The sequence below is a fragment of the Accipiter gentilis genome, chromosome 4, assembly GCF_929443795.1.
Source record: "Accipiter gentilis chromosome 4, bAccGen1.1, whole genome shotgun sequence".
In the NCBI taxonomy this organism is placed as follows: Eukaryota; Metazoa; Chordata; class Aves; order Accipitriformes; family Accipitridae; genus Astur; species Astur gentilis.
Window position 1 is genome coordinate 2,243,426 of NC_064883.1, and position 18,576 is coordinate 2,262,001.

Consider the following 18,576-nt stretch of genomic DNA (forward strand, 5'->3'; position numbering starts at 1 on the left):
CTGTGTACGTCTGCAAGAAAGGCAGGAGAAGTCTGTCTCAGGACTAGTGCTCTGAGCCACTCTTGTGCATATCTCCTTCCTCTGGCAGGGTTAAAAGCTGGTGGAACCAACCCACTTCCTGCTCCAGTGTGGGAGGAGGTCCCATGGGGCATGGCTGTGGCAAAAGATACAGTGCTGTGGAGCCACCCTCACCTGTGGAAAAATGGAGGAGATCTGATGGTGCATGGAGAAATGGCATGGTTTAAATTAGGCTTAAATTGAGATTCTTCTTATTTTTCTTCTTGAGCAGAACACAGACATTCAATGCTGAGGCCTTATCCCAGAAGCTGGATAAAGAGATCCCCCTTTGGGCAATAACCTCAAGTTCAAATATTTGTAATTCTTTGCAAGTTTGCCTCTTTGCAAGGCAGGCGGTGAACGTACAGGTCATCAGTTGTTAAGGAAGCTGGATAACAGTAAATAAGTAACTGCTCACAGGCAATTGTAGGGCTAAAAAGAGCAAAAGGAAATTTGATGCAGCTACAACATGTTTTACACTGGTGATCCCATGTAGCAATGAGGAAATGCATGGAAAACCAAGATTCCAGACAACTGAGCTGATGATATGATTCATACACTGACTTTTTAACTCAGCACTCAGCCAGGTTATAATGAGAATCATCTGAGGGAAGTAAAATAACAACAGTTTGAAGCTTGTAGGAGGGCAGCAGCCTGTAGCCATGCTAGTTGTGAAGAGTAAATTGCTCTGTAGCATGTTGGAGAGATGGAGCTTGTGCCACATACTAGATGGAGTTTTTTCTTTTGGCTTGTTTTTTTTGTTTGGGTTTTTTTGGAGGAGTCCACTGCAAGTCTGACTTTTGTTCTAAATTGGTCCTACACAGCTGCATGTATGCACTTGCATGCATGTAATATTTGCATGCAAATAATCTGTGTGTACATGAAAAATGGATCTTCGGAGGTACACATAGCCAGCTTGGCGGCAGTTTACCAAAGGAATTTGTATGCACTAAATTTATAAAAACTGGCTTTGAACGTGGAGGGGAAAAGGTGTCAAGAGAGCTGAGGCATGCCCTTAGTACGACGTTAGCACGTATTCTCACAACTGTTCTTGGTTAAAGATGGCTCTTCCTCAAACAGAATCAGAAATGCAAACCTCACATTGTCTCATTCGGTGCGTTTTAAGTTTTTGATCTTAGAGTACTTGACGTACAATAGAATAATGAGGTAAAAGCATATGTGGATTTAATCCTAGTCTGAAGTTCCATTTCAAATTCATGCCAGATGAACCTCCACCTCGAAGATAGTTTTCTAATGATCAGTGTGCATGTGTGGGACTAATGGGATGCTCCTGGGATCAAATGCAAATGAGTCCTTATATATAGAAAATGATTCAAAGCACGTCCTGACCATTTCAATGCAAATTGTCAAGCACAGAAAAGATTTCACAGCAGTGGCAATTCAGTACAATGTCAGAAGGTGGCTGAATCCAGATGCCCTTGGGACCGAGGAGCATTCCTCCTTTTCTAGCCCAATAGGTATGAGGCCACTGTGGTTCACGGTCCCCAGGTCCAGTGAGTAAACACATTCCAATAGGTGCACATGTGTGTGCATGCACGCACACACAAAGTATGTGATACAGACACAGCTGGCTGCACAGATCAACACAGAAAGCAGTGTCTTTACTGGCACCCCCATAAACACATATAACAGTCATACAGACATGAATAGTATGAACAACTAAATTCTCTTCAGCTGATGAGGACTGAAATCTTGTGGGGTAAATATGTGCATGTTATGGTCTCTCTGGTAGCTGGTCTTAGAAATTGAGTTTATCCAGTTGCTGGCACCTTGGTCTGCAAACCTCTCAGGTTGCAGGTACTCAGACCTCTTATCCTGCTAGCTGGCTGGTCTGTCTTGAAGTTCACTAGTGTTCAGGCATCCACACAGAAGAAGGAAATAAGGTTTAATAAGAATAAAGGATAGTCTGCAGTGTTGAAGTGCAGGGTTCATCTAGATGAGTGTACTGACCAGCAGTCTGTCTGTATCTGACTTCCCTGTTTATCTTCTTTTCCCTCTGTTTTCCCACACTTGTTCCTCCTCAATCTTCCTTGGCCTCTCTCTGTCCACACCTTTGGTCCTTCACCTAAGCATCCCATAATATGTTTACTACAGTCCCAGAATTTTCTTCCCTCTGCATCCCATAGTAAGTACTGTACCCCTCACCTGGTATTCCTCTGAGAGTTTTTAATTTATTTCTGCTTGTGGGTTTCACACTAGGGTCAGAGGAGTAATCAATGTGTTGTGCTCCGTGTTCACTGATCAGGTTACTAGGGTTCCTCTGCTTGACGTTTTTTCTCTGATCCTTGCTGGGTCTTTGTTCTCTGTGGTTAGCCTTTAATCACCTAATGCACATTCACCGTTAGTCACTGGAGGAGCACTTCCTTCCCTTTGCTTCTGCTTGTACTCTGGATATCCTCCCTCTGCACTGTGATCAGTGCAGCTCTTGGGCATTTCCATCAGTTCCATAGCCTAGAAACAGCAGAGGAATGTGGATTTTAGATATCTTGAATTTAAGATAAACTGTCTGCATAGACTTCATCTTACCTTGCTTTAGCCATCTAAAACTTAGGCCAAGGTCTTCCACTGAAGCCCATGAAGGAAGAGAGAAGCTTTTCCAAATTGAGCCCCATCTATCTTAGATGCCTACTCTAGGATGAAGTGAATCACTCTCTAGAGGTGCCTCTTTCTCCATTAATTAAAGGCAAAGCCTAGATGACTAGCTTAGGCTAGATGTCTTAACTTTTAGACCGCCAAAATGATGGGAGTTGAATCCTACTTCCCACATTTTACCTTCAGTGCTGGAGGCCATGTCTCTGTGTAACACATGATGCGCAGTTCAATGCACCTAACGCTTCCCCTCAAGCTATTATCCCCTTATGTGTGAGTCTTACAGAAATAAGTAACTACTGCCTGTAAACAGTGCAGGTCCTGATGGAAAAATACTGTCAAGGATCAATATAAGTCAATATAAGGAGCTGAAACTTGGGAACTGTAGTCTATATTACTGATGTATGTGGTGTAAAGAAGACGGAGTGACCAGGATTTGATTTTCTGTGATCCCTAATGTCCTCACTAAGTCTTCCTCAACAGTGAAGTTCACACCAGTCAGCAGCCCTAGGTGTGCACTGTGAGTGCATGGAGTGCTAACCACTGGAGGAGCCATCATCTGCACTGCACGTGGGGCACTCCACATTGTACCCTGATGCCCGAGTTCAGCTGTGGTTCCTTCAGGAAGGAAACCACTTTGACCAAAATGGTGGTGAGTTTGTGTGTATTCTGCAAGAGTATTTGCGAGACAAATTTGCACTGAAAATACCCTGTCCTGCTCACTAATGTATCTGAGTGATGTCTAGCTTTGGCATGGAGTTCTGATTAAGATCTTGGTTGTTATTTCCCCTCTGTGTGCTTCAGTTCTTTCCAGAGATTAAGGTGGAGATGATAGCATTTTCTCTTATCTATGAAGTGCATTGAAATGTGGGGATGGAAAGCACTGTAAAACTCCAAAATAGAAGGAATTTTTCACTTAAGAGTATGACTCCTTTTTCTTTTTCCCTGACAGCAGCTTCTTGTGGACTTGTGTCCTTGCTCCTTACAGTCCTAGTACATGAATAGTAGATGGATGTGGCTATAGGAGTATCAGGTTTTTAAGACAAATGAGAAAGTTTAAAAAAAAGTTCAAACAGAACTTTTGATTCCTTAGTTGTGCTGGTCCTGTTAGAAGAATGGAAGGAAGGTCTACAGCAGCATGAAGGAAGAATCCAATGAAATGTACCATAATATAGTTAGGGTAGAGAAAAATAAGTATTTCTATCCCCAGATATTTAATTTTATTGGAAATTATATGGTTTAATTATCAAAGTACAGTAATTATGACCCGTGCTATGCTAATGACTATTGGCAACAAGGCTCACGAGGACATACAGTCTAATTAGCTTTACTGGGATGGATTTAATAATACATTGGGTTAACATCTGTTAGAACCAAGTATCAAGATCTATTGTTCTCTGAATAAATATTGACCTCTTGCTCTCAGGTCAATAAAGCTTGTCTCCACTTAAATGAGTATCTACTTACTACGTTAGCACTCTATTTCCTATAACCAACTTCAGTAGGAGGAGAGGGGACCTGCACTTCCCTCCTGCTGCATCAAATGCTTCTTTAAGAAATTGCAAGTAAACATTGCATTTGTAAGTAGAAGAAAAAAGGGTTGGGCCTTAAACTTTGTCCTTTCTTCACATAAAACTGCCCTTTCTTGTTGTTGCTTGATAAGAAATTTCAGAATGTTCAGAAAAAAATCAATTACTAGTAATGCCACAGAAAAAGTGTGTAGCTTGCATCATCTGCTCAATTAAAAAGTCTTTAGATTTTGTGTAATGTTGTGAGTGGTGTCAAAAATATTTGTGGGTGTGAGTGGGAGGAAATCCTGCTCCTTTATGTATACTGAGACTTTAGATTTTATTTTGTGCTTCAGATATTTAAGCACAGATTCCTTTCTAACTGTAGGTGTCTTGAGAGGATTGAGATGGAATATGTTTCTTTTTCATGCCTACAAGGGAGGAATTTCTTGTTACTCTCTAAAGGGGTCAGTATGGTCAGAAATATCTACAAGTCTTACAAAATTTCTCGTAACTGGGAAGAGTTCCTCTAAAACCAGTAGAAAATGCTTGGATGGATATCCGTTCAGCAGGTGGTTAGACCTTCCTTTCAAATTTGATAGAGTTGTAAGGAAATGTGTTAGTCTACTGCAGGTGAATTCAGCTATAAAACTCCCCATGACTTCAATGGCAGACTTTAGGTGAATGTTGATTAACGTAGAGACTCTTCTCCAGAGCCACGGATCAATTGGAGCCTTTATAAATTTTCTAGGAAGATTATTTGTATTTATTAAATTCTGTGGAACCTTTTCAATAAAGGAAGTGAAATCTAGCAGACTTTAATGGATGAGTTTTATATAGTAGATCGTAACTGCTTTCAAGATTGTTTTTGCCCCCCCCCCCCCCCCCCCCAAAAAAAAAAAAAAAAAAAATCTATGCTGGTTCGGAAGCCTGACAAAAACCTGCAAGTTTTTCACCCTGCTGTTTTCCTTCTAATTGTACCATTTTTACCTTTTTGGTGTGATTTATAGGTAGTTGTGTCATTTGCCATGGTCCAGAGTGAATAGCTGGTCAGACTGGTAAGAACAAGGTTCTCAAAGCAACTTGGTATACAGGATTAGAGGATTTAATCTCTGCCTCTGAATGCTGAGCCAGATCTATAGGGGTGTACAGCAGGCCCAAGGTTAGCAAATTTTTTATTCCATGTATTCCTTTAGGGTTACAAATCTGTGCAAAAGAGATGCTAAATTTTGAGCCCAGTGTGCTTTTCCCCCTCCAAGTGCCCTTAAATTATCTAGGGATTGACTGCAGTCTAGTTCTAGTTACCTAAGACTTTTATTATTCATAATTACCTATATTTTGGTTCTTCAGTTTGCAAATACTTGTAGGTGCAAATAATTATTTTCTCTTCACTTTCCACACTTCCAAAGTGCAAGAAAATTTGTGAATTTTGAAACCCTAGGGATCCTGCTTTGTTCTTTCAGTTTCGTGACTGTCCATGCATTTAAGCACAGAGGTTTGTAACATACGTTGCATTTAAGTTGTAGATAAAAAATAAAGGAAAACCTACTCAGATGGGGATGAGGAGAGGAGGAAGGCAGAGCTGGAACGAACATTGTTGTGGGACAAGATGTACATGGGAAAAGTGTTGTTGACTTTGATAGGGCTCCACGTGGAAGGGTTTGGTGGCCTTTATTTCATGGCCAGATCGGGCTTAAGCTAAATGAGTCCCAGGCAGGCACAACAATTCTAGTAACTGACAGTTATTGGTCCTATATTTCAGTGGGTGGAGGGGGAAAGGGAAACCTTTTCTTTGTTAAATTGGGTGATCAGATCAGACAGCAGCCTTGCTTTTGTGGTAGCGGTCTGGGTCATGGTAGACACCATCCCCTCATCCTTCCCAAGAGATTGTAAGCAGCCTCTGAGAAAGTCATTATGATGTTTTTAAGGAGAAAAATAAAAAACATAAAAGATACCTAGTTTTGTTGAAATACTTATTTTTATTTAGATCTGGTTAAAGAATATGAACAAAGACACATTACTGTTCTTTAATCCGTACTGTAATGCAAATACAGAAGGTGCTGCTACCTTATGCCAGAAGCTGACTTGTGCAAGTAGTGAATAAGAACTTAACAATTGGGAATCATTCCAAGTTTCTGAAGTGACATTCCTTTCTGTACACCAGATGTGTTGAGTTTTTTGAATTTGTGTCACCATATAATGTAACCTTCCTGTTGTAAAGTGCTCCTCCCAGTCCCAGACGTTCACACTGCACTGTGATTTCTTTTTTCCCCCCAGTGGAGTAGAACAGAAGCTCATCCCTATGCATACAAACTAAAAAGGATATTTTTTTGATTAGTTACTCTTGCTTTCAAGATGACAAGCTACCCTTTCATCCTGGATGAAGAAAGGGAGTTTGTCTTTGGCAGGATTGAAAGACTGGAAAACCTAGTCATTAAAATGGGAACTTAACAAAACGTTGTATGGAAGAACTTCATGTACACTATGAAAGCTTTTAAAAAAATTATTTTTATAAAACCAGTAGCACTGAACTCTCTTGCTACTGGTTAAACAGATCAGAGCGCTGGATCCATAGCGTTGTGTGCTAGCTTTTGGAGTTTTCTTAATGCCTACACTTTCTACATGGCTTGTTAATAAGACCTTGGTAAAGCACCACAGAAATGACAGAAAAATAGTAAGACATCCACGTGAATTGTCTTGAAAACCATGTGTGCTCAGACAGAAGATAACATGGGACTGTGCACCTGAAAAGCTGTGTTGTTCACCAATGTATATTTTAGCTGTGAGTAAAAACACACAAACATCTTTAAGTGCTGATTCTGTTCTGGGTGCTGTCTGTTCTGCCTCCTCCTTTGCCTTTTACATTAATGGCAAATACCATTAATGTAAAAGCCTTTGTCTGAAGGCTAGTTTTTGTTGAATACATGGCCGCCTAAAAAAGTCATTTAAGGCAATCAAAACCCAAAGCCAACCCACCATCTCGTATTAGTCAGGTCATTTTCAGTAATTTGTGGGGTTCACTTATGTGTCTTCTGGCAAAAAGTAACGAGTGAGAAGATGATGTGCAAAATATGATAGCATAGACATACCGCACAGCCCTGGGTTGAAGGTGCATGGAGAATGTCAGTATCAGGACAAAAATACAGCAGCATCTATTCTCCTTTGATACGTTAGTTGCTCCGAAGAATGTGGAAGTGGTTACTGCTATTTTGACAGATGCACTTATTTCTTCTTTTGTTGCCTGGTGTGGCACAAGGGGAACACTGGCGCAATAGTGTACAGCAATAATTTATTAGTGGTTTAGGGATGTGGGCCCAGAACAAATTCTAGACAAAAGAAAAACATGTTTGGGTTTTACAGAGCGCCTTGGCTACAGGAACAAAGCTGTGATTGGATGTGCAAATATTTGGTATTTCGATCGTCCCGGTTGGGGTGACAGCTGACAAATGGTCTGAGTTTGTTTTTAATTATCACCAAAAGGGAAAAAGCCTGTTGTTTTAAAGCCAGCAACTGGTGTTGCAGCACAAGGCAAGAAAATATATTTAACAGTGGAGGATATACTTTCTCAGTGTTATAATATGTTGAAAGCACTATTACTTCCAAATATTTATAGTATTTAGCTAGTTCTGTGTTTACAACCAACCAAGGAAAGTGTTTTGTTCACTTGTATTGTATCCAATGTTCAATATTAAAATGCTAGCTACTGTTCTTACTTAATGCCGACTCTGATCATTGATATCAAAGTTATCTTCTGCACTCACACTGGCAAATGCAGCAGATATGCTGTGACAGATGTCTGTGAGACCTATTTGGCACAGAAATTATTTAATATATATCATACTAGCGTACAGAGCACCCATGAGGTATCAGGGCTGATTACAATAGATGTATGAACACATAGAGACTTCACTGCCTCGAAGGGTTATATGCCTCCTGTGAAGGGAAGAAGAAACATGTTACCCAAAAGAGATAGAGTGATTTGTCCAAACAGCCTCTGGCAGGGTTTGGGACCAGTCCTATTTGTTGAGTCTGTATCTAGCACTTCAACCACTGTGCTGTCATTTAAGCAAGATAAGAAACAGTATTGTCATGACCCACTGAAATTAATAGCCCATATGTAGAAGTTTAAAATTGTGTTCAAATACTTCAATGAATTGGGGTTTTGTTTACTTTTTTGGTGGCAATTGCTGTACAACAGTTGTTTTCTTATGTATATACATGAACCCGAACTGGTAATTTCTAGCAGGAAGCATAACTTGTCAGACTTTGAATAGCCAATAAATTGCCTTTTAAGTAACAATCATGAACTTCTAAATGAAAATTTGCCCCTTCTGGGGTAGCCAAAATAGATTTTTGTGGTTAGTTGAGAGAGACTGTTCTGTATAAACTTGTCTTTCATTGCAAGGAATAATTGAGGCAAGAACACAAAATATGTTTTCCATTTTTGTGAAATCATGAGAATGTGATCTTTCCATTTTGTCAAAAGGGCGACTTTTTTTGTCTTCTAGCTACAAATCTTCAGCCAATTTCTAGTGCAGTATTTGGTACCTTGGAAAATTTCATCAAGGCTGTATTTGAGGAAGAGAAATAGTTTGAGCTGCTAATATGCTCCTGTCCTTCCAACACTGTCTAGCCTGCTTTTCTGGATCCCTAGAAAGGTCTTTGATTTACTGTGAGTGTGCCTTTCTCTAGTAAAAGCTGAAGGCTGTTTGTAAAGTGCCACCTGAAGCAGACACATAAGGAGGAAATTTAGATAATTGCATTCTGCTTCCATTGAAGTCCGTGGCAATTTTGAAATGAATTTCAGGAGGAGTAGAATGGGGTCCAGTGACTGGGAGTCGCTGCTGCCAGCAGCTGGAATAGCTCTTCAGCTTTATGTTGCATAGATGCTCAGTAACCTGGGGACTGTCCAAAAGATTTGGAAAAAATGTTTCTGATAGCAGTTGCCAGTGTTAACACGATCTTTTATAGGCATTCTGACTTTGTAGCACTTGCTGGGCTAGCACGTTCAGAGTCATCCACGCTACTCAAAGCTGTTCACATGAGATTCCCAGCCAAACTTTGCTGACAGAACAGGCAGTCCTGTGAATTTTCTCATACTTTCTGTCTTTTCTGGGGGCCAAAAATTCTACAGATGATTCAGTTAAGCAGTGTCAGCACTTTTGATCCCACATATTTATGGTTGTACAAATAGTGGATTTTTTTGTTTGGCCATTGAATTAAGAAACGGGAAGCAATTCTTAGTTTACCAGAAAGTTTTCAGACAAGCTAAAATGAAACAATTTGGTTAGTTTTGTTTTCCTGAGTCCTTTTCTACTCACTGCAATAAAAATGGGTCATTTCCAATTGAATTTAAGTTTTAATTGAAAACAGTGTTTTGAAACAAATACTCTAAATACTTTTCTTTAAAAAAAATTAGAAAACCTTTAAGTTTTTCTGGTTTCTTTATTTTTCTGGCTAATGCTATCTTTTCACTTGGGCTATTTGTCAAATTCACAATGTTTTTTTCCCCCGAAGCAAAATATTTTTGTAAATTCATTGCTTAGCAGTGCTTAGCAGAATGTTTTTACCCAGCGTTGTTATCAATTTACAACTCATTCCTGTTGCCTTAGTGTTTAAATACAAAATTTACAGAATGTTGCTTTTAAAGAGCATAGCCTCTAGCCTACAGTTTGGAAAAGCTCTTATAATATGTCAACATCTGGTATGACTAGACTAGAGTCTGTGAGAATGACAGCAGTACAAGTAGCATTCAGGTAACATAGGTACAGTGTCAGAGGCATAGAAAATAGTTTGTGATGGGACAGTTTGAAAATACTGGATTAGGTCTAAGAGAGATTAAGGGAGGGCATGGAGAAAGAGTTTCATAACCAAGGTTGGGCATAATCTTCCATTATCAGCAGTTATTCTGCAGTTGTTCAGCCCGAGCTTTCTTGTACTTTCGGAATATCTGTTAATTGCAGTTGTCAGAGACAATATTAGAGCAGAAAAATAAGGGGCTAATTAAAATCAGTAGGTGCTTATTTCTTTACTTAAGCAAGAAGGACAAGGTAGCATATTTGTTGGGAAATTCTGCTTTTGCTTAGGACAACTTACTTGGCTATCCATACCCAGCAGCATTAGTGCAGTTGGGGTTGAGGGCTCAGTGGATTTACCTCAGGTGAACAAAAGAACTACATTACTTTTTTCTGTCCCTTGTCATCAGAAAGCATCAACTATTTTGGACTAAGGATAGGACTTAAACTATAAGCTGGTAATAGTGATGTATGTATTTTAGAAGTTAACAGGATTGTGTGATTTGAAAAAGCTAGGCGCATGGTTATCTTATTATGTTTTGGGGTGTTGGTTTGTTTGGGTTTTTTTTTTGTAGTTAGAATAAACTTTTACAAACCAATTCTAATTACAAATGTCTGTACTGCTCAACAGGAGACAGCTTACAGTGAATGAATTCCAAAGCATAATGCTGTGCCATGCTGGGACCATCACCTATTAAACAGAGCTGCTCTGGAGATTTTGCTTTACCTGGGAAACCCATGTGCTAGGAAATTGTTCTTTGCTTAAGAACCAGGCTTACACAGCTTGACCACTGTGAGAATGGTTTCAGAGGCCTTGCTAGCTGGAAGAAGAAGAAATTATCTCAAATAGGTGTTTCATCAAGTCCTCTGAAAGGATTTTAGTGTCCAGACTTGGGAATGACCTCTTGGAGACACTAGGTACATGCTTCTCCTGCTGAGAATGTGCTCAACTATTGATGAGTCTGTCTTCAGTGGTGGTTGCTGAAGTTATGCCATCACAGCCCGAGCTTGATGGAAATTCTTGAAGTGTTGGAGAAACTTGCATTGAATGCCGTTGACAAGTCAATTAGGGGGAGCACAGTGGTTTTTAAGGTATTGTCCTGTGGTACAATTGTGCAGAACCACTCTTGTCAAGGACACTTGAGATATGGAGAGATATATTGCTTTCCTGATCCTCCTGGTGCACTAGATACTTCAGCTGTAGTGTCCAAGCTGGTCCTGGCTATTTCTCACACTGCTCTGTGTGTGTTTATGTGCTGGGAAGGAATATTGGCGTCTTCCATGTGAATATATAGGAGGGTCAGCTGTGGTCTGGACTCTGGTTGGAAACAGCTAACAGCCCCAACTTTAGGGCTAAAACTTTGTGTTGTTTGTAATATGGCTGAGTGCTGGCTGAGAGTGGGAGAAGAGATTATCCTGTCACCCGGGTATAAATGGAGAAGGAGCTAAACCACTATGTCATTGCTGCTCTAGTTTAAAAACCTCTGCTACTAAAAGTAAGGGAAGCACGAGATGTTACAGCCTCTGTGTAGGTCTGCATGGGGAGACTGTGATGCACCCATCAGTCCTCAGGCAAAGAAGTTCCCTGGGCCTCTGGTTGCACAGTGCAATGTGTGCAGCTCTGCTGCAAGATGGTCTTCCATGCACTGCACCTCCTCTCCACCTTCCTGGGTGGAAGAAGGGCATGTCTGATAGCTAATACACTGGTGAAGTGAGCATTTGAAATAATAATCTCCAGGGTGGATTGGCAGAGGAGGCCAGCAGTGGGAAGGAAGTGGTGAAGGGAGCAAAGGAGAGGACTTCAGTTTTAGGATACGTTATACTTAAAATTCTGAGACTGTTCCACCGGCGGGTAACATAAAGAATTAGATTTACAATTTGAAGTAAGTTCCATAGTAAAATAATTGGACTGGTGAAGCAATCTCACTCTCACTAAATTGCTTTCTGAGGAGCCTATCCTGAATGGGGCTGTGCAGCTCCTTCTGATATTTGAGCATCCTCAAATCTCATTGACTTCAGTGGGGATTAAACTCATTGAACTCTTCACTAGGCAATTAGTTCCTTATAGGTCTATTTTTTCTGCTGTAAAGTGGTAGCTGCCTTTACTTTCAGTTAGCAGTTCTACCCTGTGATCCTCAAGTTCAAGCCTTAGCATGCATGTATCATTTAATGGTTCTTTTGCGAGACATGTACTTAAGCATTTGTGCGTATATTCTGTTCCTTACAGCTTTCTGTGGGTAGGATCCTTGATAGTTTTGTTACACTGACTGCATCACATTAGCAAATAGAACATGCAAAATACTTGACGTAAAACCTTTCCAAAAATAGTCCTGTCAAAAGCCCATATTGTTTTGTTTCTTTTAAGTAGGAAGTGTTTTGCCATCAAAAAGGGATTGATGCACTTCAAATTAAGATGACAACTTCGTTAGCATGGAGGATGAACGAGATAATAAATGAGATAATGAAAATGAGATTTTTCTACCTTTCCGTTCCATGAGAGAACACCTACTAAAATGCAGTATATTTACAGTCCTCAAATTACTGAAGCTCTAAATGTTTTTGCTTTCATGGTCTCCATTTGTGCTACTGCACATTTTGGGATGATGGATTGTGGAGCACTGGGTGTTGAGATGGAAAGAATCAATAGTGTGATACAAAAGATGAAATAACTCTGATGGAACATCAATAAAGGCTAAAAGTTGCTGTAGGGATTTGAATCTTAAAGAAGAGCTTGAGGAAGTATATTAAGAAGAATTCACTTCTCCCCTTGCACTCGTAGTGCCTTTATTCCATGAGTAGAAGTCGCTTGGGGGTTCTTGTCAAGTACAGAGGTGGGAGGAATTTTTTCTTTTCTCTATCTATATGGTACCCAGCACAATGCTTCCTGGGCACAATGTCTACTGAGCATTGTCACAGTGTCATTGCTATCTCAGGCCATAGCTGGCATGAATAATAATGGAAGAGTAGAGCCCTTAGTAGCCTCATGCACTGTTCAAGGGTGCAACACACGCAAACTGTAGAAGTAGGAGAATGTTTAGCATGCCAAAATTATTGACTAGTGTGCATAACCAGGAGTATTCCCAACCAAGAGTCTTCCCATTTGACTCCACCACTGGAAAATGTGCAAGAACAATTGTATGACCGAGGTTTTGCCCTAGTGTTAGCGCTGCACAGTACTGCATTCAGTGGTTTGTTAGGATGCAGTTTGGAATATTTGATCTGAAGCAGAGAGGATTGTTTGCTGAGTAAAATACTTTTCGGGATGAAGAAGGCTGTCTCATGCAAAATAGCTACCATCTCTATCCAAGCAGAACTCCAGTGTTTGTATTTTTTTCTTGAGTCTGGACTAAGTGAGGTTAGTCTGAAGTAATTCTGAGCTATAAAACAAGAAAATTGAGGAATCCTTGAATCATTTGCTAGGCAGACAGAAACCCAGGTGGTTGATGGTATAGGGATGTATTTGATGACTTCTATTTCTAAGTGACGTACGCATTGCAGATACACAGCAGAATTGTGATTTCATTGGTAGCTTTCATTAGAATTTTTACACAGGAGGCACACCTGGAGCTCCACATTAGATTTTATGGATTTTATGGGAAAGGTACTACTGAATGTGACTGAAGGTATTGCGGTATACTTCTTAACATTTCTGCTGTAATTCTGAGTGTTCCTGTCCTCATTGTTATTTTCTTGTTTCCCAAATGTTTATCAGAACTACTTTCACAACTTATTTCTAATTTTTTGCTTGTAGCAATATGCAAAAACCCCAAAATTCTGATTGCACATTGCATTCTGAAAGGATATTCATTGCTTTCATGTGTATAATTCATACTGATGTCACACTCTAGACTTCAGTTAGAATTCTGACTCCAGCACTCTCATAGCTTAAAAAAACCCCACTAAATAAAACATGTAGCTTTGTCACAAAGATAAACCAAAATCAGAGACACAAATTAAGTTAGAACCATAAACACTCACCCTCTGAATTCAATCTACATTCTGAAACAATGGTAATTTAGACATGTGCCACTAAACAAATATGGGAAAGCTGGGCTGTTAGTGTTGAAAACCTTAGCTGTTTCTATCTAAGCAAACTGTATAGGACTTGCCTACTAAAATGTGCCATGTAAAAACAAAGCTATTAAGGCAAGGTTGGCATCATAATTTTTCTTTTGCACATCAGGTCGTAGTTTCTGGCACTAACTTTTAGTGCTGAAATAAATTAATGCAGAAACTAAGGTTAGGTCATACACCTATTTGCTTAGTTCAAAGTCAAACCATCACAAAAGGAAGAAAAGGAACACACTGTTCTGAAATACATTGGTGTTATTAGTAATATATTAAAATGAAACAGATTTTAGAAAATACTACTTCTGTCAAAATACTTATTTATGTTGAATTCTATCTTCCAAGGAGTAGAGTACTTAACCCGACAATGCATTTAAGCTTATGACTGATTTCAAGCATGAGAACACAGAACTACTCACACGCTTAAAGCACAAGATTAATTGGACAAGGTTAATAGCCCTGCTGAGGTGAGATCAAATGTTCAGCTATAAGGACCAGACTCTGCCAATCTTATGCATGTTTTTTTTCTGCAGTGAGACACCTATGAAATTTCACCCCATCTGACACAAGAACAGTGTAGCCAAATGCTACTTACACCTTAAAGCTAAGAGACGAAATCTTAAGCGCCAGGATCAGGTCTTCTCCCTTGGTATTGGATCACACTGACTTCTTTGGCAGCTTAATTTTCACAGGGGTTCAATGGAGAGTGTCCTCTAGGGAGAGTGGCTTTGCAGCTGTGGCAGGAGAAGGGCCATCAGGGTGAGTAGTCAGACTTAGCCTAGTTAGCACAAGGGGAGAAACCTGGCCTTTTACCAGCTGCGGTTGATGTTCTTCCCGAGTTCAAATCTTTGATCTAAATCAGGAAGACTAGGGACCTCTAACCCAAGCTTTCCCATGTCACAGATGAATGCCCCAAGCAGCAGGCTTTTGGGGGTTTTAGATCTTGCTCTGATTCTTCTGGGAGTCCCAGAACCTGAGAGTCTCAGTGCACAGTCTGCCTCTAAACCTGCAGGTCTGAGCTTTAATGTTTCTTGGGGAAGGCAGTCGGAAGGCAGGCAAGGGATGCAAAACTCAGACACTTCAAAAAAACTTCGTAAGTCACAAAACACAGTTCCTGCCCAAATCTGCCATATTTCTGACTGTGACATCAACCCTTGTTTGTCTCTATTTTCAGGTTGCTCCTATAATTAAAGAAAGGATGATGAAGAAGGGCAGCATGATGCTTGGGTACCAGCCTCACCAGGGCAAAGTCAACTTCTTCCGCCAGGTGGTGATCAGCCCGCATGTTAGTCGAGAGGACATGGACTTCTTGCTGGATGAAATTGAACTGCTTGCTAGGGACTTGTAGCTGTAGCTCCACAGCACCAGATGTTGCTCACGTATGGTAGTTATGGAGAGAGGATGGCAGCAGCATTCTGGTGCTATTTGGTGAATGAAAGGTAGTAAAAAGCTTGACATATAGTTTGGAAACTGTCATTTTACGGAGTGATGTTGAGAGCTTTGCAGAACACCCCTTTGCAGGAAAGTATTTGCTGATGAGGGCTGAGAGTGGCTGGGGGCAGGCCGGTGCTTGCAGCGCCACTGCCATTCTGGGAAGTGTTTCCTCGAGAAGGGAGCACTTCTGAAAATGGTGTCTACGTCCCAGGGAGGGCAGCTACTTATGGGGTGCCTGTGCACAGTGTAGCTCAAACTCGTCACATATGCAGGCAGTAGTCCTCTGAAGTTACTGTTAGGAGTGGATTTAGCTCAGTGAGCCTTAAAATGTGAGTTAATACTCTGTCTATTCTGTCAATATTTTAGTTTGGTATGTGTTTAAGGGTAGAGGCCTGGTTGGTAATTACACTGATAAAACTGGAAATTGTGGACATATATGAAGAGTTCCTCAAGGCCCCTAACTGGGTGGATTGCCCAGGTTTTCCATTGTGAGCACAGGCAGACAGTAGAATGGGGCTTGGTGGGGTTGTGCAGTCGCCATCCCGGGAGGTTTGCAGGATCCCCCTGCACAAAGCCCCAAGCAACTGATATTGACCCTGGTTAGAGCAGGTCAAACTACGTGACCTATTAAGGTCCCTTCCAACATACAGGATTTTGTGATCTGTGAAATATAATCATTGGGCCCAGTCAGTGAGTGGCTGCCCACCCAAAATATCACCACCACTTTAGCAGAGCTGAGAATATTGGAATAGCACTTCGAACTTCTTACCTCTTTGTTAACAGGAGTTACCTATCATTTCTGAACTGCTGCTTACCTTCCTCTATTTTAAAGTGTAAAGATTTATTTAGCAGCTTCTAGATGCACTTTAAAATTATAACAGAGAAAAAAAAATATGTATTTACCTGAAAGATATGTATGTTTTTATGCATGGTGACTATATATTAAGAATATAGCAAAATTACTCATTTGTCATCATCCGTTTGTATTTTCCTACAGATTTGAGATGACTTCATCTTATGTTATCAGTGTATAATTTATATTTTCACACTGAAAGTAAGGTGGTGGTGATCAGAGAAGGCCTGTCTGTGATTTTAGGATATGAACAGCTTGAACGTTTTTGGTCAATCTTAACTTGCAAAACTAAGTTCTAAACTTTTGTCTTTGTGTTAACAATTACAGTATACTTTTGATCTGTTTTATTCTATAAAATGATCCATTTTATAGAGATAGAAATGTATTTCTTGGGGTGAAGTTCTTGCAGCAAACTAATGGAAATAACCATGTCTTTCACCTTATAATCAACACCTTTTTAACTTCAGTGTTTTGATGTTTGTTCCTTATTCTGTATTTGAGGTAGCACTGACCAATATGAACCTTTCTGCTATAATGTTTTCTGTCCCGCTGTAAGCTGTCTTTGAACACAACGCTTTCTTGTTTTCATTTCCTACGTTGTACCAGGATCCAACATTGCATGACATTCCTACTTCCAGGGTGATGGTGTGGAAAGTTTAACAAGGTTGTGATAACCAAGGAGATCACACTATCAGAGCAGTAGATAGGAGCAAGAATCACCCTGCAGCACTAGACAGATGCCTTTAACAGTGTCCTGGAAGTGAAATTCTTATGCTATTGTAGTGATCACTGGACTTTAAGCCAAACCCCACATTGACATTAATATAAAAATTAATATCACAATGTGGCCCCTGGATTCTGCCCTGTAATACCCACAGATAATTAGCCAGAAGCACAAGACAATAAATGACAATACCAGCTATCATGATCTTGGAACGCCTCTAACTAAAACTCAGGGCCCAAAAGGCTTATTTAGCCTCCCAGCCACTCCGGGTGGAGTGCAGAGTACCCAAGGGGTGCTGGATTGATGGATGGGATGACATTGCTGTTGCTTCTTGAGTTAGACGGGACTGTTACCCCTTCTTCTCTTTTTTGACATTGAAGGGAAAGACAGAATACAGTGTCGGGATGTTTTGATTATGGTCCAGATTCTTGGTGTGTACTTGATTTTTCATTCAGGGGGTGCTATGTCCCTTCCATCAGCTAAGAATTTGGTCTGTGGTGTTTTGTGACACCACTACTATCAAAAAAGTGTTAGTCTTGTTTCTCCTCATGTTGTTAGTGCATTTCTCTGTTTCCAGACACTGTGACACTTATGGTGCATGTCCGACTGAAGTAACACAGTTCCTTTCTGTAGCAGTAGTGGCTATAGTATTTTTAAATGAGAGCAAAAAGGAACTTTTTAAAGTTTGCAGAAAATAAGTCTCTGATCAACATGTGCACTGATTATTTCAAAGGTATAGGTTAACCTTCCAGTGTGATGTGAATACATTATCTAATCTCCATACATTTTCTATTACTTTTGACCCTTTATCATGTCCCAGGTGCACAATATGATGGTCTCATTTCAGGACTAATGTCATTTTCTCATAGTTGCCTGTTTAGGACTAGTATGTACAAAATGGCTATTTTGTAGCTGGTGATTTTAATAAAAAGTGAAGTAAATGACACCCTTATAAATACAGGCTGTGTTTGTCATTTGTCAATCTAAAACTGCAGAGATTATATATAAAGAAGGTACCTATGAGCGCTCCAGACAGAGAAACTACAAACTGCCAGCACAGCTTTAAAATGTGAAACCTAGTCCACCTCTGCTGCAGGATGTAATTTATCTGTGTGCTGTGCCCATATCATCTTTAATAAATGTCTTGGATGAAAATGTGTCACAATTTATCTTACTCTTGATTTCAAACGCAGAAGCTAAATTGTTGTTGCAGAAATGGCTGTTTTATTTATTTTTTTACTGTTCTAGCTAGATGGGATTAGCCCGTGAGCTCCCTCTCCTAGTTACTGACAAGCACCATCTCCCAGGATGCTAAACCAAGTTCTGGAAGTAGTGAGGTACAGGTATAAATCAATGTAGAAGCTAATCCATTGGCTGTTTGTAATTTCTTGTGTCTACTTCTAATAATCTTTTTTCAATAGGAAAGGGAGGAAATACTTAGAAAGAAGGGATGCTAAGGCGGTTTTTGCTTTTAGTTGCATGGATGCATCTTCTGAGAACTCTGGGCATTTTGTGCTGGGTCCGTGT

At 40.1% G+C, this 18,576-nt stretch overlaps 1 protein-coding gene across 2 annotated transcripts in view; it reads left to right on the forward strand.

Annotated features, from left to right (window-relative positions):
• The window catches only part of GADL1 (glutamate decarboxylase like 1), a 98,841-nt gene extending 80,657 nt beyond the window's left edge, over window positions 1-18,184 (forward strand). The window contains exon 15 of one of the 2 annotated variants that reach the window (XM_049798556.1): window positions 15,213-18,184. In XM_049798556.1, the coding sequence (XP_049654513.1) occupies window positions 15,213-15,386 (174 nt within the window). In that variant the 3' untranslated portion in view covers window positions 15,387-18,184. The remainder of the gene's footprint in view (window positions 1-15,212) is intronic. The other variant, XM_049798555.1, reaches the window with a different exon arrangement.
• Window positions 18,185-18,576: the final 392 nt, after the last annotated feature.